This window comes from Cervus elaphus, chromosome 14, assembly GCF_910594005.1.
Source record: "Cervus elaphus chromosome 14, mCerEla1.1, whole genome shotgun sequence".
NCBI lineage: Eukaryota > Metazoa > Chordata > Mammalia > Artiodactyla > Cervidae > Cervus > Cervus elaphus.
Window position 1 is genome coordinate 48148238 of NC_057828.1, and position 26609 is coordinate 48174846.

Sequence of the window (26609 nt, forward strand, 5' to 3'; positions counted from 1 at the left end):
GCCTGCATGCCACAACTAAGACCTGATATAGCCAAATAAGTAAATATTAGAAAAAATAAACTCCTTGTCTCCTAATTCCATATTTGCACTACTTGAGGTTTCATTTCCATTGATTTTTATCCTGAACATGGGTCATATTTCCTAACCTGTTTAATAATTTTTGATCAAACACAGGGCATTGGGGATGAGTGTGTATTTTGCTGTCTGACTTTAAAGAATATTGACTTTTCTTATGTAAGGCACTTGCATTACATGCAGGTCAACCTGTTCGTTTTGAAGTTTGGTTTTATGCTTTGCTGGGGTGCATCTAGAGCAGTCTTTACTCCTGGGAGAGCCTAAGCCCTATTATTAAGTTGTGAGCCTCTGGGGTTTCTATTGAAGGCCCCAAGTGTTCAATAACATCTCTTCACACAGCCTCTTCCAAAAGTGAACATTTCCCAGTTCTGTATGAGCTTTGAGAATTTTTAGCTTCCAGCTTCCAGTGGTTGTTTGTGGACCAACCTCACAGAGCTTCACCTTATACACACTCAGCTTAATATTTAGCCAAAGACAGGGGGACCTACTATGCAGATTTCTGACCTCTTTCTCTGTTTATCTCTCCTCTTTCCAGTACTCTGTTTTCCAAATTCCAGTTCCCTTGACCTCCCAAGCTCTGAGGTCCATCTCCTTAGCTCAGCTAGACCACCATATTCTGCTTGTTCACCCACTCCCACTCCCATGCTACTGGAAATGGCTCCATCCAGAAAGCCAGAGTTCTTATCTGTATAGTCCCCTCAGGTATCCCAGTCCTGCACTGTCTATTTTCCAGTGTTTGACAACCATTGTTTCACATTTTTTGTCCAGGGTTGTAGTTGGTTTTGTTGAGGTGGGAAGTTTGCTATTAATCTTTATCATTTCCATTAGAGGTCTCTGGGTATTTTTAGAGATGAACAAGAGGAAATAGACTGCCACTTGGCTCCATCCTTGGGTTCTTAAACATTTTACAGACACTCGGCTGGCTTACTCATGTTGGGGAGGGGAGCGGGGAGGCAGATGTATCAGAAATGCTCCTCACTGGCTGGGTCATAACCTCTAAATCCCAAATCCTCATTAGCAGCACTCCTGAAAACCTATTCCTATGCCCTCTCAGCAAATAACTTGCCAGTGTGAGACAAAAAATCCTTAGTCCACCACAGATTTATTTATTCTGTGGGTTGCATCAGATTCCCTTTGTATAAAGTGATGTGAATATGATTTCTGAACTAAGACCCTTGATCTGATAGTAGGTCTAGATATTTGAACACAGGAGGGGGTGGTCCCAGGAGACCTTGTCCATCTTAGGCATCTGGCCATAGGGACCATCTTTGTCCCCTCTTAGAGGCCCAATCCTCACTGGATCTCCAAACAGGCTGACATGTGGAGTCAATCACCTGGGAAGCTTTTAAAAATTACAAATGCCCAGGTCCCATCCCAGATGACAAATGAGAACCTTGGCAGCCCACGGTGATTCTGATGCAAAGTCAGGGATCACTCTGTCTTCTTGTATCTTATGAAGCCAAAGGACTCTCAGACATGGAAGCTGATGGAAATGTCGACAAGTCATCCAGAATCAGTCCTGGGGACACAAAGGTCACTCGACTTCAAGATGGGGAAAGACCGAGCTCTCTGAGTCACAGCAATTTGAAGAAGAACAGAAACTTCCTATTTGGAGAAGGTTTGGGCCAACTTCCTCCCCCTCCCTCAGCCTGTCCATTTTGTAGATGAAGAGACCAACCCCCAAGGGATTAAGTGACACGCCCGGCATCCCTCGGCCCAGGGCCAAGACACCCAACAAGACTTCCCCCGCTGCCTCCCAGACCCTCCTAAAATCCCATGAGTGGCCTCTTATGGTTCTTAGAAAAGAATCCAGAATTCTTACCGCAGCTGAACCTCCATGCAACCTGGCTCCAGGCCCCACTAGCCACACCTGGCACCACCCTCTCCCTGTCCACCACTCCCCAAGCACACAGGTCCTCTCTGTCAGAGAAAACCAAGGTCCTTTCCAGCCTTTGGGCATCATGCTGTTCCATCTGAGAACGCCCTGCCCAGCTCTTCACAGCAATGGCCCTCCATGCTGAAAGTCATGGGTTGACTGCTCCTGATTCATTTTGGCCCCTGGACTACCGAAGGTGAGGCACGCACACATGCTCAGTCGCTTCAGTCATGTCCAACTCTTTGCAACCCTATGGACCATAGCCCACCAGGCTCCTCTGTTCAGGGGATTCTCCAGGCAAGAATACTAGAGTGGGTTGCCATGCCCTTCTCCAGGTGATCTTCCCAGCACAGGGATCAAACTTGTGTCTCTTGCATTGCAGGCAGATTCTTTACCGCTGAGCTGACACCAAAGGCCAGGGTCTTGCCTTTATCTGGGGTTTTTCACCCTCAGCACTTGTTTGTCACCCTCACCCCTTGCCAGGGGGGTTCTGAGGTACTTACCACTTACCCCCACCATGTATGTCCCAACCCCACTAAGTTGGGGGCTTCAAGAGGGCAGAAAATGTACATGATTTCTACACCACTGTGTCTCCAATGCCCAGCCAAGGGCCTGGCATAGTGGGTTTATCATAATGTTTCTTGGATGGATAGATGGATGGATGGAAGAATTATGCAATTAATCAACAACTAATAAGTGACCAAAATCACTTTGTGTCTAATCTTCCAAATGCTAGGAAAGCAAAGAGCTTCACTTGGACCCGGTAGGAGAGTACCTGGGATTTAGGGTCTCAGGCTCCATCTGTGGTGAACCCCACAGTGGCATCAACCAGAAGACTGGCCAGCATGAGGTTATAGTCTGAACACACTGATGCCAAAAGGCCACCCACCCTGGTGCCTGGCAGAGCCCCGGTGTCCCCATGAATGAAACAATATCCATCCTTCCTTCCGCTGGTAAGCATGTGTCCATTCTGCAGCCCTGCCACGGGGCAGGCCTTTTCTCTTGCCCTTCTGATGGGTCTGCATGAGCAAGAGGGAAGTTTAGATTCACCAGTTTCCACTCTGAAACAGCGTGGGAACTGGGCTCCTCCACCCATGGGCAAAGGCTTTAATATTTAAGCTAGAAGCATCAGCCAAGCACCACTGAAAGAAAAGAGCTCAGTTTTCTTGTATTTTCTCCCACATGCCCCTCCAATCCCCAGCCACACCATCAGACAAGACCTACCCTCCCTACTGCATCGCCTCCTAAGTTCCTGTTTATGAGGCAGAGCCTGCTGTGGGGCTGGAAGAAGAACAGAAGCAGAGTCTAAACAATGAGCATGCTTATTAACAGTCATCGAGGGCCCAGCCTCTTGATTAGCACAGGATAGTCCTAACACTACCCAGCAGAGATACAGTATAAGCCACATTTTAAATTTCCTAGTAGTAACGGTAAAGCAGTAAAAAGAAACTGGTGAAGCTAATTTTAATGATGTATTTTATTTGGCCAATATATTTAAAACATAATTTCAACATGTAATCAATAGAAACAGGAATGGGTTATTTAACATGACTTTTTTTTTTCATGCTACATCTCAGAAACGCAATGTGTGTTTAATACATCTAGCATGTTGCAGTTGGGACAACTGGTGCTTGGGGAGAGTCCAGGTGCTCAGGGGTGACAACGTGCCTGGTTGGGACCAGGCACCAGGAAGAGTCCAATTGCTCACAGGTGGCAAATCTGGCACCCAACCCAAGCTGCCTGAGAAGGTACCGACAGAGACAACAAGAAAGAGGCTTGAAAGCCCAGCTCCCTGGTCTGCGCAGCCCCGCTTCCTGCCCTGCAGGTGCGGGTGCCATGTCGGTAATCAGGCAAACCCAGCAGAGGAAGCCACACTGCTGCTCGGGGCTCCCTCCAAATACTTGGATTAATTCACTTGTATTTATTTGCTTTTTATAAACAAAAGTCAGACTTAATGCATTCCATTCATCATGAGGAAAGGGCAGTAATCCTAAGGGGATCTGTCAAACAGACGTTCTTTCTGTAAATAAATAAAAAGGTGACTGCGGGAAAGGAAAATTACACTGAACTGAAATCTGGCAATTTTTTTTTTTTTTTTTTGCCCCTTTTAGATCCATAAGCCAAAATATTGCTAAGGCTTTTTTATAAACAAAGATAATGAGTTGTATAATTTATGTAAATTAAGTAATGCTGCTGCATTTTCTAGAAGTAACCTAAACTGCATTATTTATTTGACGTGCCTTTTGGAGTAAAAATAATTATAATTGGATATTATACCTAACAGGTTTCTCCCATTGTTTCCTTATTAGTATTTGTGGTTTTGAATATAAAACACAGAATCACTGAGTTCACTGCAGGTGTGACTTTCCTTTTGCATGTATAAAGCCAAGGATGAGCTTTTGAAAAGATAGGAGTCAGATCAGGGCCCTTGACCACAGCTTTTGTGCCCAGAGGAAACTGCCCTGAGGCCTGGGCATGGCTCTGTCAGCAGGTATTTTCAACTAGCAGGGGGTACCAGTTTTTCGGCAGCATGTGGGATACAGCTGATGTCATTTTCATTGCTTGACATCTTCCCATCATCGCTATTCAAACTACGATTTATGACCAGCAGCATCAGCACCACCTGGGAGCTTGCTCTGAATGCAGCATCTCGAGGCCCCACCAAGACCAACGGAATCAGTATTCCCCGGGGACTTGTATGCACATTAAAGTTTGAGAAACCCCTTCTACATCATTTGCAGAAAAGACCCAGTCCCTCCCCAGACCCCAGTTGCAGGAGACAGACCTGCCCTCAGGAAGACACAGGGCCGGGTCCCCCAAGTCCAACTGTTCCCAGCATCCACCCACATCTCCCCTTACATCTCGCATATATTGTAATCAGCAGTACATAATCACACCGTGCAATTCTTAATATTATCATATTAGGAGCATTAAAAATGCAAGGAAGGATAATTAAGCAAAATAAATTAAACAAGGATCTTGAAATATGCAGCCTTGGAAATACTTTCGTTGCCTAAATGCTTGCTAACATCTGTTAGCCTCTATCACACTTGCTAGCCTTTTTCTGATAGTCAAAGCACAAAATACGATCAAATACCAAATGTAAATAGCTCTAATTCGTAACCTTGTTTATGCAGCAAAAGATGGCCCTAAGGAAGAGGCAAGAACTTTATTGAAAACCCATTGATCTTTGGAAGGACTGTCTTGTTTGGGAACAGAGGTCGGGGTACCTGCTACCCCCACTGCCCATCCTCCCACTCATTCAGTACCAGGGGCAGGGGAAAACAAAGCAAAATCATCACAGCCCAAAAAGGAATGGAGGGTAATTTACTGAATTTATTTCATCTCATCTCCCTTAATCATGTAAAAACAAAACCCAGAAATGTTCTACATTCTGGTTTGTGTCCAACACAATGTGCAAACTAATTGAGTGTAAAAAGCGTTCCTTTGCATTATATCAGTTAAAGTAAGTGTAACAATTGCTCTTCCTACCCCCAGGCTCTGTTTCATTCCTGTTTTTGTTATAATTCAGTCCATTCACAATATGTCATTGCAAACACTATTTGCAAAAGAAAGTATAAAAAACAGATTCTTTATTTCTTAGTGCATTTATTTTCATTTCCCTTCTCCAGCTCTCCACATTTATCCCGGGCTTCCATCTGGAGGGCTTAAAAAAGTTATAGACGAAGTTACTATACATAATGAGGCGCATGCTCATCTGGTATTTAGCCCAAAAATTTTTATTGCCAGGTGTTGTGAAAGGAAAAAAAATGTACATGTATGGCCAAAATGCCATGCTGCTTCACGTTTCCAAACATTTTATATTATGTCTGAAGGTGTTCATTCATTCATTTGGGAGGGGGGCAACTTGCATGGGCTTCCCAGGTGGAGCTCGTGGTAAAGAACCCGTCTGCCAGTGCAGGAGACATATGACACACAGGTTCAATCCCTGTGTTGGGAAGATCCCCTGGAGGAGGGCAAGGCAACACACTCTAGTATTCTTGCTTGGAGAATCCCACAGACAGAGGAGCCTGACGGGCTACAGTCCATGGGGATGCAGAGTCAGATACAACTGAAGTGACTTAGCACGCAAAGTGTGAAAGCATCCATCATCCCCTACTTGCATGGGATTTACTTAACCGCCTCTGGGGAAAAGGCAAATGTGACGGTTCTTCAAGACGGCAGGAGGCTGCCACACTTAACCCACACTCTGTGGGAATGTTGGGCTCAGATCAATCACCAGGCAGACCACCGCCCCCATTGGGAACCTGAAATTGATGGGTTAGCTCCCTCCACGTTCACCTCCGTTGTTTGGGAAATATAAACTGAGTCCCCACAGTGCTCGGTGCTGGGGAGATAGAAGCTGATCCGCAGACAGGGAATCCAGAGCATCCTCCAAACCACCGTCTTCAGAGTAGCCCTGGGGATGTAGGCTCCAGGGCCAGAGAATAAGATGAGAGCAGAGCAACCCAACCCCGCCCTGCTGTAAAGAGCCCAAGGAAGCCTCATTATACCTACCCTTAGGTGGGGGCTAGTATTTAAGTCTCTTTCAACTATTTCCCAGCAATTAAGGAATTAAAGGTCAGCAACAAGCTCCTTTCCTCCTGGACTGATTAGTCCAGTGGAAAGTCAAGCAGATCCTGTTTGTGAGAAATAACTGCTGAGCAGTTCAAGGTGGATTCTTTGGGGAAACTGAACCTAATATGGCATCACACTGACAATTAGGTCTAATTCCATGTATAAAAACACACAGCAAAATGAGGGAGGTTAAATAAAATTTCAGAGTCGGGGCGTCACACCAAAGAAAGTGCTAAATGTGTGTTTCAGCTGCACTGCAGTGCTCAGAAGGAAGCAGGGAAAGACGAGTGTCTTGGGGTTTCCCAATTTCATCTCCCACAGTCTCCTATGGAAAAGATTACGGTATTTAACCATCTGTCTATTATTTTGGAAAGAGAAAGAGGTCATGGAGTATTCTGAAACTCAAGCTATCAGACAATGCTAATACCTTTGAAATGTCACCATAAGGCAGGCAGATTTGTCATCCTTGCTACGCGTCACTTGGGAGCTCCTTCTGCCTGGTCCGTCCTGCACTGGCGGCTGGACGGTCACACCTACGCCGCCTTCAGCAGTGCCTGCTAATCCCCCCTGGCTCCCTGTCACCTGAGAAGGGGCAGAGTCCCAGGGCTTCCCACCTGCTGTCCTCTGCACAGAGGCAGCCCACCAGATAAGCCTGGCTGCCCCATAGCTTCTGCAAGAACAGGGTCAGGGTAGCATCCTAAATTCCATTGGAGCTCTGAGGTCTCATAGGCATCCATAGTCCCCTCCAAGATTTATCAAACCATTGAGGAAATTTCAAGCAAAGGGGGCAGTACCCTGGTCTCCACTAGCATCTTGTGTGCTAGAATACTTAGACCTCAGCTGAGCTTTTCAGCATTAAGAATGAGAAATGGAGGGACTTCCCTGTTGGTCCAGTGATTAAGTATCTGCCTTGCAATGCAGGGGACACAGGTTCGATCCTGGTTGGGGGACTAAGATGCTACATGGCTCAGAGCTACTGATCCTAAGAGCTACAAGTGGAGAATCTGCATGCCCAACAAAAGATCCCACGTGCCACAACTAAGACCGGATGCAGCCAAATAAATAAATATTACTTTAAAAAAAGAATTAGAAGTGGGACGACAAAGATGCGGAGATTAAAGGATTGTAAACTCTAGACACTGAGGAATAAAAGCAGATCATCCGTAAGGAAAGGATGGAAGGAAGCAAAGGGAGGGGGAAAAAACACAGCCACTCGGTTAGAATTTATGTTTCCGTAAGTGAAACATTAGGATTCTTGTACGAAGAAGAAATTATTGATACGTGTGTTCCCTTAAGGAAGCCTTCTCAGGAGGCCCATTCCGGATTTAATAATAATCCATATTCTTTCCCTGAAATGGCAAACCGAGTCTCTGATTTCCTTATCACCTCCGCGGATACATGAATCATTAGGCTGCAAACCAGCAGTGGTTCCGTTTATCACATGCCACCTCGAATATTTAATAAAATAAATTCTAGATAATCAATTCGGGAAGAGTCAACATTTCTTACGCTTTTGTAATAAATGTCTCCCTCTCGCATCCATCAGAAACCTGGACGTAAATCGTGGAAGTTGAGATGAAAGAGAAAGAGCCCGGTTTTCTCGTGCTGTCATGTAAACACTTAAACACGGACAAACAGCATTTGCACCCTCCCCACGGCCTCTGTTCCAGGGGCATGTTGGCACATCAAACACTTGCAGGCTGCTTTCAAGGCACTTCAAGCCCAAGGATACAGGCAGTAGCGCCTTTCCCTCTTCTGTGAGATCCTTCCTCTAACCCACCTGGTCTCAGCAAGGCCACACACCTTTGACTCAGCTGTCCCTGGACAAGGGATCTCTGAGCACATCACCGGGACTTGCCCACCGTCTCAGCAGTACCATGGAGCAAAGCCTTGGGCTCATGGGAGAGACAGGACTGGTTCCCAGTTTTCACCTCAAGCTCTGCTTTGCAGGACGCTCTTCCTAGTTTCTTTAGATGGAGGACAATTATCCTATGTCACATGAAATACGTGGAATTGTCAATAAATGTCAGGAGAAAGGAGAGACCCTAGTTTCACCAAGACAAATACAACTAACAATGCTGGCATGTTGTGCAGAAAAGTGTTAATTACTTGCAGAATTATAAGCCAAGTAGCAGAGACATTAGTTTGCTGATGAAGGTCCATCTAGTCAAACTATGGCTTTTCCAGTAGTCATGTATGGATGTGAGAGTTGGACTATAAAGAAAGCTGAGTGCTGAAGAATTAATCCTTTTGAACTGTGGTATTGGAGAAGACTCTTGAGAGTCCCTTGGACTGCAAAGAGATCAAACCAGTTAATCCTAAAGGAAATCAGTCCCGAATATTCATTGGAAGGGTTGATGTTGAAGCTGAAACTCCAATACTTTGGCCACCCGATGCAAAGAACTGACTCATTGGAAAAGACCCTGATGCTGGGAAAGACCGAAGGCGGGAGGAGAAGGGGACGATAGAGGATGAGATGGTTGGACAGCATCACCAACTCAATGGACATTAGTTTGAGCAAGCTCAAGGAGTTGGTGATGGACGGGGAAACCTGGTATGCCACAGTCCGTGGGGTCGCAAAAAGTCGGACAAGACTGAGCTACTGAACTGAACCATGAATACCATCAGGTAGCAAACATGAATCGTAGGATGCACCAGTGATCGAATTTAAGTCTGTAAGAGGATTTGTGGCAAGTCCTTCATCATTCCTCGCCCATCTCTCACAAGTGTCCACAGCCCCTCCTATTTCTTCCAGAATCTGCTGCTGTAACCTTGAACAGAAGTCTGTGAAGTTCATCCACAGTCCAAATCCGGCCCTCAGCATGCCTTTATAGATAAAGTCTTACTGGAACACAGTCACATCCATTCCTTAACTATGTAACCTACGGCTGCTTTCACGTTACAATAGTTGCCATGGAGACCTCTAAACTGCAAAACCAAAACTATTTACAGGTTTCCATGCTATCCTAAAGGAACCTATTTCTATGAAACCTTTTGTAAGTTGAAACAGTGTAAAGCAAAGAAGCAATTACCTTAGGACACATCTAGCTAACAAAGACACAAAATAAATGGAGATAAAGCACAGGTGCTCAGACCCAGGTCACAGCTCTGGCAGCTGAATCCTGAGAAGCTGTATGTGGTTCTGGGGGAAGGAGCTTGGTGGCGGCACTCCCATCACTCAGGGTACAGCTTTCTCTACAATGGTATCTGCAAAACCAATGCTGAATGCTATTTTTGCCTATTTTCCTAAAAGTGAAAATGGTCTGGATTTCTCTCGGCTAGTGAAAACAGGTGCTAACGTAGGTCTTTCATAAAAGTGATGCAGCATAAATTGAACTTTTGAAAAGCAGGGAATTCCTGTACTGTCCAGCTTTTCACAAAAGAAATGCATTCATGTTATCCATTCATTCCAAAAGTGTTTACTGAGCACCAACTGTGTACCAGGTACCATGCCAAGCCCTGGACTACAGGGGGGACATTGGATCGGTGCAAGAATGGGCTGCTTCACCTGGAGGAGAGAGGTCAGGGCTGCTTCGCAGTCATCGGCAGCCTCTCTGTGTGCCCTGTGTCCAGAGATTCGCTGTCCTACCCACGTAATGGCCAAGGGCAGAATAAGATCTAATAGGCTCAAACATCAGAGCCTATTCAGTGAGATATCTATAAAGGATGCTTAGAGTCAAGTAATGAATTACCAGATGAACTTGTAAAATCTTCCTTTGGACATTTTTCTTAAGATAAGATTTTTAAAACTACCTGCCTAGGACTGAGTCACCAAGGGAGGATCCCACCAACAGCAAGAGGATGGCACATGTCAATCTTTTTCCAAATCCACACGCCTCTGAATCATGGTGGGTAGGGGGTTCGTGCATGCATGCTAAGTCACTTCAGCCATGTCTGACTCTGTGCAACCCTATGGACTGTACCCAGCCAGGCTACTCCGTCCATGGGATTCCCCAGACAAGAATATTGGAGTGGGTTGCCATTCCCTTCTCCAGGGGATCTTCCCCACCCAGAGATGGAACCTGCATCTCTTTTGTCTCCTGCATTGACAGGTGGATATTTTATCATACCAAAGGCAGATTTAGATTCAACAGAACTTGGGGCAGGACCTGAAATTCTACCCTTCTAAAGGGCTCCAAGTGGGCTGATATTGCTGACCAATGGACCACACGTGGGAGCAAACAGCCACGTGAAAACATAGGTGTCTCTGCTGGTGTTGGCCTTTGCAGGAGTTTTTTGCAACAAGATGGAAAGGCAAACCCTGAAGGGCACACAGCACTACGAGGTGTTAGAATTAAGAAGAACAAAGAGGAAGTGCAAGGACATTTCATCTGTCTGGAAGAAAAACTCCAGAACAGAAAGGGGCTCTTTTGTGAAATTGCCTGCTTTATGTTTCTAACCTTGAGTCCAGGGAGGGCAAGTGTAGAGCAGCTTAGCAGCCACAAACTCCAACAAACACACACGAGAAACCAGGCAACCAGAGCCAGCCACCATCGAAGCGGCCTCCACCCTCCACTGCGTAAGCCGTGTGAAGAGCTTCTCTGTTTCTCATTTACGCAGTAATGCTTCTCTTGCCCCACTCCAGGGAGCACAAAAGTCCTTCACCTCATCTTTATTTCCCCATGGTTTTTGCTGGCCTGTGGGAAGTGGGCAGAGAGAGCAATGGGGGCCCGATTACTCTGCAAGCCACATACCTTCTTCCCCTTGATGGTTTCAACTAAAGGGGGGCCAGGTATGACTCTTCTAGGACAAGGCTGGTGATTCATGCTCTCTGAGCACCAAGAGCACGGCCCCACTGGAGACAAGCCACAGTCACCGATGACAGAAGTAAATTTGCCCAGCAATGTGAGGGAATTGAAAGATGTGCAGAAGATCAATAATTTACTATTCAGTCAAGCGAAGGCCAGAGATATCCTTTACCCAACGCAAACAACCAAATCTGGTCATTTACTGAGGTGGGTAGCAGTTAGGATATATATCATGTTCTTAAAAGGCACCCCCAGCCTCCAGATGAGGCCATAAATAATGCTTACAAATCAAGGCTGTGTGGCCTGGGTAACGTCTAACTTTGTGCCTGCCGAACGTGGAGGCCAAAACAGAGGGAGGCCCTGGGTGAATTTTGACAGTGGTATTCAAGGGTTTCTGTTGTAATTGAATATGCTAAAATTTCCATTCATGTCCTTGTGGGCTAATCTGCAATGATATTAAGGGACTGTTATGATAATAATTAAATACAAGCTCGGCATACCAAGATGGCATTCTGCAGCTCCACCTTCTCGGGGACTTTCTAGTTCAATAAGGCTGCAATCAAGTTTAAAAAGGGAATTGCAAAATATTTTACATGTTGTCATCTACCAGAGATATGAGGAAGGCAAAAACTATAAACGTGTTCCTTCAAAATCTTCCTGGCACCTCCTTCACTAACAAGTTGCTTTCTAAACACTGCTGGCAGGAGGCCTGCCTTCCTCCAGGCAGTGGTCTATAAGGGCACGGAACTCAGGCTTCCGCAGACCTCCTGGGAGAGGAGGCACCTAGGACTCACTTCTCAGAGAGTGCAGGAAGGGCCCCAGCCTGGCAGCATGTGGGTTCATCAGCTAACTAACTGCCAGGAAGTTCTTCTTTCCTAAGCCAGGGCCAGTATCTGTCCTTGTTTTTCTGGTTCCTGTATTGATGATGTGTCTGGAGAGAAACCAACCCAATTCTTCAAGTCTTCAATGAGACCGATACCCAAGCAGCCAAATCTCTGTCTGCAAAGACACCCAGGAAACTGCTCTGATGGTGAGAGGGTAGCCAGACAAAATACAGGACTACATGTGAGCTTCAGAGATGCACCAGATAACTTTTCAGTATAAGAGACTTTCCTGGTGATACAGTGGATGGGAATCTGCCTGCCAGTGCAGAGGCCACAAGTTTGATCCCTGGTCCTGGAAGATCCACATGCCATCTTAGCCCATGTGCCACAACAATTGAGCCTGCACTCTAGAGCCTGGGAGGGAAGCCACAAACTCCTGAAGCCCAAGTGCCCTAGAGCCCATGATCCACAAGAAAAGCCACCACAATCAGTAACCCGTGCACTGCAATAGAGTAGCCCCTGCTCACTGCAACTGGAGAAGGCCCGAGCACAGCAAAGAAGACTCAACACAACCAAAGATAAACAAACTATTAGTAAAAAGCTTTAGTATAAGTATGTCCCAAATATTTTGAGGACCATTCTTGCACTAAAAAATCTATTCTTGTTTAACTCAAGTTCAAATGGGACTGAGCATCTATATCTCATGTATGTGTATGGGTGTGTGCATGTGTGTGTATGTGTGTGTGTGTGTGTGCATGCATGCACACTAAATCTGGCAACCCTACATGGGGAGAGTGAGCACACAGACCTTTATCACCATGGTGAGAATATCCTGTAGCTTCAGGAGTAATGGAAATGGGCAGTTCATCCCAGGAGCAGATTAACATAACATGGAAATATAAGAAGCTCCTAAAAGACTTGGCTGAAACCAGAGCTAAGACAGGTCATGCAGGGTATTCAGAGTGTTGAGGACAAACTCCCAACCTCGGAAGTGGATGACATCCAGGTCTTCTGCAGCCCGTGGTGGCCTGACAGAGCCAGGCTCCTGGGCTGGAGGCTCAGTGAGGTAAGAACTCTTTTCCCTTGACTGGTTGGAGTTACGAGGAAGGGCTGACCAGTGACCAAAAAGGGGGCCATCACTTCTCCAAAAGGCTTTCCTGATCCCCAGTCTTGACTTTGACCCAGGCTTTTGTGCTCAGTGCTATATGTTAATGTTTTCATTCCCAGGATTCTGTGGACCAAAAACACATCTTCTGGGGATCCAGGTACTTTGGAAGTCAATGAGGTATAGTGATGAGGAAACTGGGAATTTGAAAGACAATTTCCCAGACAGACCTGGTAGGGTATGGTATCTTGACTCTGATATTAACCAGCTAGTGTATCCTTGGATACATTTCTTTGTGTGCTCAGTTGCTCAGTCATGTCCGACTCTGTGACTCCATGGACTGTAGCCTGCCAGGCTCCTCTCCGCATGGAATTCTCCAGGCAAGAATACGGGAATGGGTTGCTGTTTCCTACTCTAGGGGATTGTCCAGACCCAGGAATTGAGCCCATGTCTCCTGAATTGGCAAGGGGATTCTTTACCACTCTATCACCTGGGAAACCCCCATTTATTTACCTCCAGAAAATTAATTACTTTGTCAAAAATGAAGATCATGGGACTTCCCTAGTGCTCCAATGGTTTTAAGAATCTGCATGCCAATGCAAGAGTCACAGGCTCAACCCCTGGTCCCGGAACATTCCATGTGCTACAGGGCAACTAAACCCATGTGCTGCAACTACTGAGCCTGCGCTCGCTAGAGCCTGTGCTCTGCAACAAGGGATGCCATCACAACAAGACGCCCATGGACCGCAACAAAAAGCAGACCCTACTTGCCACAACAAGAGAAAGCCCACACATGACAACAAAGACCCAGGAGAGCCATGAATACATAAACACAAAGAGGATCATGGCAGTACCTACCCACACTGGGTAGGCAAGCTGCCAAGTCACTGAATAAGATGGTACTTGTCAAGTGCTGGGTACAGGAGCAAGTATTCAATAGATATTCACTAAATGACGCATAACATCCTTGCTGTTGCATCATCGGCTGGCTGTGGTCAGGGGCAAGGGAGCCCCAAGAAGAGAAGTAGAACCAGCACCCTGGCCAGGCCTTCATGAGCTGGTGGACTGTGAACAGAAAGGGTGCTCTGGCCCCTTCAAAATGTAGCTGGCTTATGTTATTTATTAGTTAAAAATTTAATTATATGAATTGGGTAGAGACGTGCCACCAGGGATGCTAAGTAATTAGAAATTAAGGAGGGACTATGGATTTGTGTTCCTGAATTGATTCCACCAAAACACACCCAGGTAACAGGAAATTAAGTTTAATGTGTGCGCGTGCCAGCAGAATGTGGCACAAAAATTCGGATGATTGAAAGTCAAAAGAGAACTGCGGGAGACTCTCCCAGCTGCCATTTAACAGACTGGCTCCCGGGGCTTCCCTGGTGGCTCAGTGGTAAAGAATCCATCTGCCAAGTCAGGAGACACGGGTTCAATCCCTGGTCTGGGAAGATCCAACATGCCGCAAGACAACTAAGCCCATGAGCTGCAACTGCTGAAACCGACATGCCCTATAGCTTATGCTCTGCAACAAGAGAAGCCACTGCAATAAGAAGCCCTTGTACTGCAACTAGAGAAAGTCTGTCTGCAGCAATGAAGACCCAGAACACCCATATGTAAATAAATAAATCTTCAAAAGAAAAAAAAAAAGGACTGGCTCCCTGAACTGGAGACAGTCATAAGACCAGACACCTTGATCACATCTCTCAGAATCAGATGGGAAGGGTGGACGAGACTGGACATCCCCAAGATCTGAGTTCAATTCTCAGACATGTGACCAGCAAGGATAAAAATACCTGCTGTGACTGAATGGCAGGGCTGGGGCGAGGCTCAGAGGAGGGGGTACCTGTGAAGGCAGGTGGTCCTTCAGCAGATCCCCCTGCTTAGAACAAGTTTCTGTGGGTGACTGAGGAGAACCTCTCCTCAGATAGAGAAACAAGTTTGTCCCCAAACCATTTCTCCATCACAACAATCAACATACCATACTAAAATGACAGTTTCAAGTTTCTGAAGGTTCCCCAGTAGGATCCTCTGTCTTACTTGCCTGTCTCTATCCTCTTCGAATCACCTGGTATCTAGACACCAGATAACGGTGTTAGGTATCTAGAAAATCTGTGTTGTTTAGTCACTAAGCTGTGTCCTACTCTTTGAGACCCCATGGACCCCATCAGACTCCTCTGTCCATGGGATTTTTCACAGCAAGAATACTGAAGCAGGTTGCCATTTCCTTCTCCAGGGGATCTTCCTGACCCAGGGGTCAAACCTGTGTCTCCTGCATTGGCAGGTAAATTCTCTACCACCAAGTCACCAGGGAAGCCCAATCTAGAAAATAATATATGTTTATTAAACTGGACAGAACTCATATAGACTCACAGAGAACACTTCCTCAAGGGAGGCGCAGGTGGAGCACTATAGCAATTAAAAACAGGATAATTTCTTCTGGCTGTAGAAGATCAGAGAAGATACCCTGGAAGGTTCAGAAGTTATTAATACAAGGCTGGCAGACGTGGAAAAAAGAGGTTTTGAGCAAGGAACTCTTTATACAATGTAGACCAGTGGGCTCATGGCAAGTCTGAAGAGGAATGGGATGACATAATACATCCACAGACCAAAGCCACACGATCATTTACAGAAGGCAAGAAAAAATCTGCATTCTTTTTAAAAGCACAGAGTGCCAACACAGACTCATTTGCCCCTTCCTGAGCTTCTGCCCCTCAGCTGTTTCATCAGTCAACTCACTTCCTCCTTATCTATTCATTGCCATTTCCCAAACCTGATTTGGGCACCATACATGTTTGTGGCTGACTATTTTAAATATTTCCCATCAGCTGCAAGCAAGATACCTATTTATCTTATTGCTGCAAGCAGAGCTGAAATGATCTGGCATCGCCACAAGGCAGACAGTTATTTCATGCCCTGCTAATTCCTAATGCGGTAACTACAATATTGCTCCTACTTTTAAAAGAGGTGCCTTTTTTGTTCCTTCTTAATATGTGGCCTAAGTGTCCAAGTAAAGAACCTCACTTCTAATAAGGCCAAGTCCAAAAACCTAACCTTGCCTACCGCTGCCACGTTCCAGATGGGGCATTGAACTTTCAGGCGTTCAGTTGAGAAGTCAAAGCAGTTTTTCATTCTTTCAGGCAGCACAAACAGGTCAGCAAAACAAAACTCTCTCTTTACAACTGAAAATTCCAATCAGAGGCAATGGCGGGCCTTTCTGCAGGGCAGATGATCCAGACGAGGGGGTTCCTTTCCACCTCGGAACAGGCTTGGGAGGAAGGATGTGTTTGTCCATGCTACCCACGGTCAAATCAACAACCTCTGGTTCAAGTCAACAACCCATTGGTTCTAAAGGCAGGATGTCTATGACAAGGAAAACTTTGTGACCAGAGCAGAGAGAGTCTTGTCCCCATGGGGTGAGCGTTTGGTGTGCAAAGGGCTGGAAGAGACGCTGGCACGTTGTAAGTCTGGGCATCTGTTGCTTTAAATCATCTTAGCTATTTTTCAACAGCCTCTGTCTCTGTCCACTGATACTCCCCATCCCTACCTTGCCACTGTCTGGCTCCTCCAGCACCTAGTGCCCTGTGTCTATGTCTTAAGACCAAGTCTGCCTTAGACACCTATGTGTCCTCCTATCCCAGCCCTCAGGAACCCCCAGTTGTGAGCTTGATTTTTTTTTTTTTTTTGTCTCCACGAGATGGGGAGTGTTCTTGATGACATTACCACATCTTCAGTACCTTCCCCAGTGATAGTGGGTAGAAAGTATTCGACAGCAGGCTGATGAACAAAGGGTGTGTGCTGGACTTGACCCGAAACCCCACCAGAGTGCCGAGGGCAAGTGCTCACACTGTAGAGCCAGGCAGGCCTTGGCTCAAGTCCCAGCTCCACGCTGATTCAGGGTGGGATGTGGAGCAAGGAAGCCCTCTCAAGGCGCCATCGCTTCACCTATGAAATGGGTGTAACAGTATGTATCTGGCATGGATGTTTTGAGAAGGGTTGAGTGAGATAGCATGCCAGGCATATAGGAGATTCATTAGCCTGCAGCCAGGGGTGGCTCCTGTTATGACAGTGGTCCCCAAACTTTTTCGGCACCAGGGGCCAGTTTTGTGGAAGATAATGTTTCCACAGACCGGGGAGTAGGGTGGGGATGGTTTGGGGATGATTCAAGAACATTATACTTATTGTGTACTTTATTTCTACTCTTATTACATCAGCTCCACCTCAGATCATCAGACATTAGATCCCGGAGGCTGGGGATCCCTGAGTGATGGGACCCCAGCAGTGAGGGTGTTGGGAGGTCGACAGCCTGGATTCTGAGACACTGGGCACTTTCAGGAGAGAGGTGTGCAGGCACGGCTGAAGACAGCCAGAGAAGAGCACCGTGAACTTGAAAAGTGCTCTTCTAGATCAGCTTGAAGAACATCTCCCTGGGCTGACTTCACCCAGCGCATCCCAGCCCCTGTGGCAATCCCAGGGGCACGGGGTCACAAGATGTACCTCTCTGCTCTCCAGGAATACCCCCCACTTCCCTGCCAAAAACAGCTCGTCTCCCCTACCCAGGCCCCAGGTAAGCAGGCATCAATCTACCTGGTGAGCAGGACCCGTTTCAGGCCTGCTGAGATTTCATCTCATGAAACATTGACACCACAACCACCTTCTTTTTTCCTCCCTGCCAACCTCTGTCATCCCTAGAAACCTTATCGAGCTGGCTTCTCCTAGGCTTACAGACAAGACAACTAATCACGGACCTTAGAGCTCAACAGCCTCCAAAGCAGCTGCCCCCATCCTGGGCCAGGATGAGAAAATCAATGTGCCTCTGAGTTGCTGTCTGTGCCGAGGGCCCCAGCCTCTGAGAACAAAAGCAGCCAGGCCTCAAGCAGTTCCGTGAACAGGGCTGGAAGTTTTCCTGGCCTGAGGGAAGGCTTACAGCAAGTGATGTGTTAAACGGTGGATCCAAATATCTTTATCATGCCCTCGAAGAGAGGAAACTGGGCGGGTGGTAGAAAAATCACAGTCCCAAGACCCAGGCAGGGCTGTCTGCCTCACCCAGCAGTAGGGGTAGCTGGCGGGCACCATGTTTGGCATGATATAGGTACTCAGTCAACAGAAACCACTGGATTGAATCCAATGAAGAAGAAAGTGAAAGTGTTAGTTGCTCAGTCCTGTCCGACTCTTTGTGACTCCATGGACTGTAGCCCACCAGGCACCTCTGTCCATGGAATTCTCCAGGCAAGAATACTGGAGTGGAGTGCCATTTCCTTCTCCAAGGGATCTTCCCAACCCAGGGATCGAACCTGGGTCGTAGGCATTGCAGGCAGGTTTACCATCTGAGCCACCAAGGAGGACTGAAGAAGGAAGAAGGGTCCAAACTGGGAAGTCCCTCCCCTTGTGAGATTCAAAACCCACCTGTGTTCACACGGCAGTTTCCCAGGTGCAAAGGACCACCTGCCTACTGTCCCCAGAAGGACCACTGGGCTTCAGTTACTGGTCTAGCTCAGAACAAAGGCAGGAGAAATGCCACTGAGAAGTGGGACTTGTCTTGCCAGAGAAGCCTTCCTTTGGGACTGTTTACAAATCCTACCCAGGGTAGACAATCCGCAGCAGAGGACTTCCATGAACACCAGAATGAACGAGCTCATCCCCACAAGTAACTGAGAACAACTCCAATTCACACTGAACGGGGTACCTTCTTTCACCTAGCAGCACATGAGAGGCACAGAAGAAATGGTCATTCTCAGTGTGGTGGGAGGGAGGTTGGCACAACCACTCAGGAGCAATTTGGCCATATCCAGTAAGACTGAGGGGCTTCCCAGGTGGCACTGGGAACCCACCTGCCAATGCAGGAGATGCAAGAGATGTGGGTTCGATCCCTGGGTCAGGAAGATCCCCTAGAGGAGGAAATGGCAACCCACTCCAGTATTCTTGTCTGGAAAAATCCCATGGACAGAGGACCCTGGCATGCTACAGTCCATGGGGTTGCAAAGAGTCAGACATGACTGAGCAACTAAGACTGAAAATTCTCAGACCCTACACCCAGCAATGCCAAGTCTTGCACAAGCAGGCAAGGATCGTAACATTAACCCAAACATCATAATGTTGGAAAACTGGAAAGAATCCAAAATCCACCCACCAAGGAGGGTCTCAAATGCTCCTTAGTTGAATACTCCAGAACAGTTCAAAGGGATGAAGGACTCTCAGAATCACATGACTAAATGAGAAAGCTAAGCCAGGAAACACTATGGAAATTATGACATACAGTTCCACCCAACTGTAAGATCTTCGCTTACAGGAAGCTTCTTCTCACCCAGGAAGCTTCTCTGATTATCACAGGCCACTCTGAACTCCCAGAACATGCCTCTTTAAAGCTCAGCCTTCCATACTGCTCAGCACTGTTAGTGACTTTTAGGCACGTATATGGCTACCTCCTCAATTTGAAGGTGAGTTCTTGGGACCCAGAACACTACTCCTGTTTCCTCAGTGGACACCACAGGGCCCTCCCTGCACAGGGTAGGGCCACAGGTAGGTGTTTGCTGATCGACTCAATGGGACAGCTCCCCAAACTCACTGGCATCAGCCACCACATCTCACTGGGTGAGAGCCTCACTCTCACTGTGGGGTCTCACTGTGGGGCCTCACTCTCCAAGAACCTGAAAACATACCCCCTTGTGATGCTGCCAAGACTCCTCCAAGCCTGCCTCCCATTACTACCTCCCCACCGCCACTCATGCCCGGAAAGTCATGGAAACCCGCCACCACCTTGTCCATTCATCCCTTTCCTCGGTGGTCTGAGGGTCCAATCCACTTCCCCACCATGTCTACATATTAGCCTGCAGGAAAGGGAGCCACAAATAACTCCAAACATAAATGTGGCCTAAAAATACCCATAAATCATTCTGATTCCATCCAGTGACGATTCTAATTTACAACAGCAAGGAAGAAAATGAACACTGGGGCTTTTTTCCCCCCTGAGCTTTGGCTGCTGCCAAGCCAGAATCCCACCCCACTGTTATTAATACTTACAACCGGAAGTTCCAGAGTTACATAGCATAGAGATGAAATCTACCAGATGCCCATGGGCACAGGGGCTGAGGGCCATGGTTTGGCTGTGAATTCCCACAGCCTGGGTGGCCCTTTATTAGGGGCTCCACCCACACTTGTCACTTTTTACCTACCCCTTCATCAGGGGAGATCAGAGCAAAACCCCGCCTTCCTCTGATCCCCATAACAATGGCTAATCTGTTTCCACAATCACCAGCCACAGTCCAGGGGTTGGGTCTGGAGCAGCCTGTTGAGGTAATCTGCATTTGAATGTTCTCTACAGTTGCTTTTTCATGGCTGTGCAAGCAATGAACCCAGGAGAACAGAGGGAACTGGGGTTTCTCCTACCAGCTTTTTCTTTGTTCATCATCATAAAGCATTATTATTAGGTGTTTTTAAAAAAATGCAAAAGCATAAAACAAAAGTTATCTCTCTCTGTGGGGCAATATAATAAAAGCCATTGGATGCTATTTTTAACAGCCATAAAAGCACATGATTAATATAGAAGAAGTCGTAATGACAAAGCGCGTCACAAAGAGCATCAGTGTGGAGGGTGAGCCGTAGAACTCGAGTGGGTCGCAGCCATCAATCCTGATACCCTGGAGGACCCAAAGTGCCAGTGGACTCCGGGAGGCCCCTTTCTGGCCACTGTGAAATCCCAGGTGGATCACGGCCAGCTTCTGGTCCTGGTCCAAGACAGGAGCTGCCAGACTCCCAGGGAAGATCCTTTACGAGGACCAGCAAGAAAAGCAAAGAGGGTGCTCTCACTAACTTGCAGGCCAGGACGCACCATGATTCAAGTTCTCTCCCTCCTGCTATGACATGTGGCTCGGCCCCTCAAACAATGGAAAAGAGGAACCAGGGGAATGTCTCCGTGGCTCCCTAAGGGTGAGAGCACGCGGGGTCAGGACGATACCAAGGAAACCAGACCGTACCCTGTTCTCCCGCAGGCCCCAAACTGAAGTTGGCACAACATTCCGAGATGCCCTCTGCAGCGCCAACCTCTGCCCCAGCCCTGCGACACACCTGCTAGCCCATCTAATGATCTGCAACACCTGCAAGCTCCCTGAGGCTGCAACACTCAGAGGGAAACAGAAGGGTCTGTCAGTAGAGGGAGGGAAGCCAGGTTTTGGTTGGGGACCACCGGTTCCCAGGGGACCCGCTCAACTGAGCACCACCTGGAGAGGAAGATGCCACACACAGCTCCCTGTTCTCTCACAAACTCTCAAAGCACCAGTGGCTCCTTGGGATCTGCAGGAACCTTGCAGATCCCAATGTATATGCCAAGGACTCTCAAGAATCAGAAACACCTTAGTTAAATCTGATTTCACGGAAATTGTAAATGGAGACTATTAGGGTAAGAAGGTAGGAAAAAAGAGAAACAACAAATGGGGTCTTGGCAAACAAAAATGCCTTTGAACAACAGGGGCCTGGCATCAAATGACCCCAGAGCAATTCCATCCTCTTGCAGCCTGGAAATGACATTCGTGAAGCAAGAGAGCTTTTCTGTTCTTTACCTCCACTCCCTGGACCTTCAGTTTCATGTGGTCCTCTCTGGTCGTTTTGCCATCTTTCCTCTTTTTCCAGCAATACCCATCTTTCCTGTATTTCACTTTCTTCCTGTTGTAGAGAATCATGGAGCCATTCTGGGGTCTGGAAACAACAAATGGTTAAGTTACCAAGAGAACCAAGCAAGAAAAAAATTTATGAAGAAAGATATCATAGACCAGTAAAAGTCTCTACAGAAAAGCAATATTCCACATTTGCTGAAACATAATTTTTCACCTTTTATTGCAGCTCCCTGGATTAACCGTGTTTTACGGCCAGCCAAAATTTGCTTGTGGATTTGGTACCTAATGAATTAAATGTGTCAATGATAGGCTTAAAAAACATCCCCTTAGTAATATCCACCGTCTAATCAGGATATACGATGTGGGGGCCTGAGCTCTGCCCTGAAAAGCAGGAAAAAGAGAGAAAGCAAAAAAGAGCCGGGGGTGTTGTCGCAGCCTGCAATATCTTATCTCTTGTGGAAAGATTTTCTGCACATCTTTTAATCCATCACCCTACATTAGGAAATAAATAAGTTTAACGCAGACACTAGATGACTATGTTAAACGCAGACCAGTGGAAGAACTAGACGCCGAGGCCAGATGCTCTGATTCATTGCCTGCATTTAGATTCCTGCTGGATGGGGAAGAGCCCTACAGCACTTCTTCCCAAGCAAGCTAAGTACCTGATTTTTTCCCATTTGGGCTTCAGCTGTCAAAGGGCTCAGCACCGCCAGGTAATCTGCCTATTCTGTCCACGACCATAGTAAGTCAGAAAAATAGTTACCCACATGCTCATGCCAAGAGCAGGAGGGCTGTTCTCTGTGCCCTTTACAAAGAACAAAGAGAATTTTCCTGAAAGACCTCAAGTGTCAACTACAGAGAGCAAAGGATGTTTACTCTCATCCTCATAGCCATGAAGAAAGTGAAAAGTGTTAGTCACTCAGTCCTGTCCCCCCAGGCTCCTCTGTCCATGGGATTTCCCAGGCAAGAATACTGGAGTAAGTTGCCATTTTTTTCTTCAGGGGATCTTCCAAACCCAGGGTTCGAACCCGGGTCTCTTGCATTATAAGCAGATTCTTTACCATCCGAGCCACCAGGGAAACCCCTCATAGCCATCACCTTGACGTATTTTAGTTTGGGGACATCAAGGAAACAAAGAACTAAACTCTCCTGGCAGCTGAGGGCAGGTGTTGTGGCAAACCTTCCAGAATAAAGTTCCAATAGCTGTAGCCTGGAACATCCTTCAAAAGGAAGATGCCCCTGAAAGCTACAGCACACAGTACACCCACCCTGGTCAGCTCAGTATCCCTCTCCACCTGAAGGCTCAGCACAGAGAAAGGAAAGGCCAGTGAGCTGAGCACCCAGGGGACCACACAGACCTTCTAGCTCCCTCCTAGCCAGTGTGAGACAGCTCCTGACACAAACAGGGCAAAGCAAGGGCTTTCCTCTTTTTTTTTTTTATTTAACTTAATTTTTACACCTTAGCTGCAAGATGTGGAATGCTGGATCTTAGTTCCCTGACCAAGGATTGAACCCACACCCCCTGCAGTGAAAGCATGGAGTCTTAACCACTGAACTACCAGGGAAGTCTTTTTTTTTTTTTAATCAATATATTTTTTATTGAAGTACAGTTGATTTGCAATGTTGTGCTAATTTCTGCTGCACAGAAAAATGATTTAAGTATACATACATATACCCTGATGCTAGGAAAGATTGAAGGCAAAAGGAGAAGAGGGTGGCAGAGGATGAGATGGTGAGATAGCATCACCAACTCAATGGCCATGAATCTGAGCAAACTCCAGGAGACAGTGAAGGACAGGAAAGCTTGGCGTGCTGTAGTCCATGGGGTTGCAGAATCGGACAGAACTTAGTGACTGAACAACAACATATATGTATGTGTGTATATATACAAACACACATACATTTTGGGGGGCTTCCATGGTGGCTCAATGGGTAAAGAATCCATCTGCAATGCAGGAGATGTAAGAGATGCAGGAAGATCCCTGGAGGAGGGCATGGTAACCTACTCCAGTATTCCTGCCTGGAGAATGCCATGGACAGAGGAGCCTGGTGGGCTACAATCCATGGAGTCTCACAAAGTCAGATGTGACTGAACATGCATGCATACATTTTTAAAAATACTCTTTGCCATTATGGTTTGTCATAGGATATTGAGTAGAGTTTCCTGTGCTATATAGTAGGATCTTGTTTATTCACTCTATATATAAAAGCTTACATCTGCTAACTCCAACCTCACACTCCATCCCTCCCCCAACCCCCTCCCCCTTGGCAACCACCAGTCTGTTCTCTGTGCCCAGGATTCTGTTTCTCTTAGATAGATTCCTTCTGATGCAAGCTGGCTGCTGTTTCTCTGCTGCAGTAGAGGTGAGGAAGTTTGCAACCAGGCTTCCCTGGGGCCCAGGGCAAAAGCCTCCATCCCATTCTTTTCTTTTCCTTTGAACTATGGGCCATTTCACAATTGGGCACAGACCACTGACTATTGATCTCTTACTATTCCATTGTCTATAGGGAAGAAAAAAGTCACTCTAGGGTGACAGCGGCTAATTGTAGTTCCCACCCAGCGGGGTGGTGTCATTCAGCAGCAAGGTGATGACTAACCAGTGATTCCATTGGAAATTACAGACTTTCCACAGTGACTCCCAGCACTTCGTTGTTTGCTGATCACCGTGCAATTGGTTTGTGTCAGTGTTGGTTTCCTCCTTTAAGTCTGCGCCGACTAAAACAATCTGGAAACAGCTCAGCATGCTTGTCACAACCTGTCAGCTGATGATATCTGTCTTGCTCTTACCAGTCTGTATTGAAAACCTTACAGTTCTCTTTCATTTCTGAATGGCAGGGAAGCTGGAATCCGGGCCCCACTGTGCCAGGCCCTTTCCACTGCAGCCCTGTTCTCATCTTCAGAGAGCTGGCTCCCTAAAAGACCCATTAGACGGACCCTGAAGTCTAAAAGCTGTACTTACCCACTTCCCAGGGAATAAGCAAAGAAGACATCCCATCAAATAGACGGGTGCTGCTTGTCTTGTCCCCTCCAAAGAAGAACAAAGAGACCCACAAGAGTGTTGCAGGGACCCCCTCCATCCCAGAAAACTCATCTATTGGAGAAGATGTGACATTAACCCTATCAGCTTCTCATGAGCTGAGACAGGATTCGTGATTTGTTCTGTTCCTCTTGGTCGTCCTAAACATGGTCACTGACCCTCTGCAGTGTCTTCAGGCCAACTGTCCCCAGATCATAAATGGTATGACCCAGAGAGAGTGGGCATCCGCAGATACCATCATGTCCTCAGTCAGAACCACAATAGCACCCACTGAGGAAATCTGCCTTCTTCTGGTGACCCACCCTTTGCTTTCTGGGAGGGCAAGGGGCCCTGTCATCTGACACTTCTGGCAGGATATAATCCCACAGGGAACCTAAGTGTCCAACTTAAATGGCCTTAATAAATGGAATCATCATTTTAACTCGCAATAATGAGCAACCTAATAGTGTTTAATCCACCACTCTGATTTTATTAGAACTTGCTCTGCTCTGCATGATGGGGAAAGTCCCTCCGCCCACAGTTCACAGGTCCTGAGGACAGAGAGGGAAAGCCACGGGGCTGCAGCGGGGCCCATGTGCCCCCTCAATGCAAAGGGAGTGGGGCTGCCCTGCCTGCCAGAGAACACTCAGGAGTGAAAAAGAGCAGAGGGGAAGATCTGAGGAAGGAGTGGAGGCTGGGGCACTACTCTGGGGGGAAGGAGAGGTGGGCTAGACCCCATGAGAGGGGCCCCATCAAGGGAGAACTTGAGTAAGTTTCATTTCTGCCTAAAAGGGAGCACCCACTTGAGAGGAGCAAAGAAGTGGGAATGGACTTGAGGACAGAGGGTGATGCAACTGCAAGGAAGATGCACAGAAAAATCGGTGTTTTCTTTTATGTTACCAGCTCCCAGTGAGCAGCAGCTCTAGGGGGAGCACGCCATGTGTGGTCTAGGTTTGCTTCTATTTCTACATCTACAACTACATCTGTGCTCAAGTCACTCAGCAGTGTCCAACTCTTTGCAACCCTGTGGACTGTAGCCCACCAGGCTCTAGGTCCCATGGAATTTTCCAGGCAAGAATACTGGAGTCGGTAGCCATCTCTTATATCTGCATCTGTATCCATGTCTATAGCCACATCTGTCTCTCCATCCCTGTCTACATCTATACCTATATCTATGTCTACACCTACGTCTGTATCTGAATCTATGTCTATGTCTGTATCTGTATCTACATATACTTCTTTATCCATGTCATTTTTTTCATCCTCATGGCAACCCTATGAAGTAGCTACTATCACCATCCCCAACATAAAGATGAGGAAATCAACTCTTTCTAGCCAGAAGGTGACCGAGCAGAAGTCACTTGGAATCACTGTGACTCCAGAGCTTCCTCTGAGGCATAGACTACCAGGCCAGGTTTGAATCCTAGTTCTGCCCTCCTGGCTGGGGGAATCCTGATGCCCTGAAAGCACCCTTCATCCAGCAGATGAGGACTTGGTAGTTTCCTTCCAGGCTTCCTCACTTCCTGTCTGGGTGGAATAATATGGAAGCCATCCAGACCTCCTTATAAGCTCCAGTCGCCCATGATGGTGACTTGCTGGGGAAAAGTACTTTTTTTTTTATGCCTCCCCTTCCTCTCTCATGTTCAGACTCCTCCTCCAGTGTTTCCTGGGACCACCTGTCAAATAAACTGCCTGTACTGAAATCCTTGTTTCAGGAGCCCCAACTGAGAGAAACTGAACTAGCAGTGACAGTCTAAGAGAGTCTCGGAAAAACGAGCCA

At 47.0% G+C, this 26609-nt stretch overlaps 1 protein-coding gene across 8 annotated transcripts in view; it reads right to left on the bottom strand.

Moving 5' to 3' along the window:
- Positions 1 to 26609, bottom strand: part of LOC122707548 (calmodulin-binding transcription activator 1) — a 659030-nt gene that overhangs the window by 470415 nt on the left and 162006 nt on the right. For all 8 annotated transcript variants that reach the window (XM_043923115.1, XM_043923116.1, XM_043923113.1 and 5 more), the window contains exon 2: positions 21759 to 21894. In XM_043923115.1, the coding sequence (XP_043779050.1) occupies positions 21759 to 21878 (120 nt within the window). In that variant the 5' untranslated portion in view covers positions 21879 to 21894. The remainder of the gene's footprint in view (positions 1 to 21758; positions 21895 to 26609) is intronic.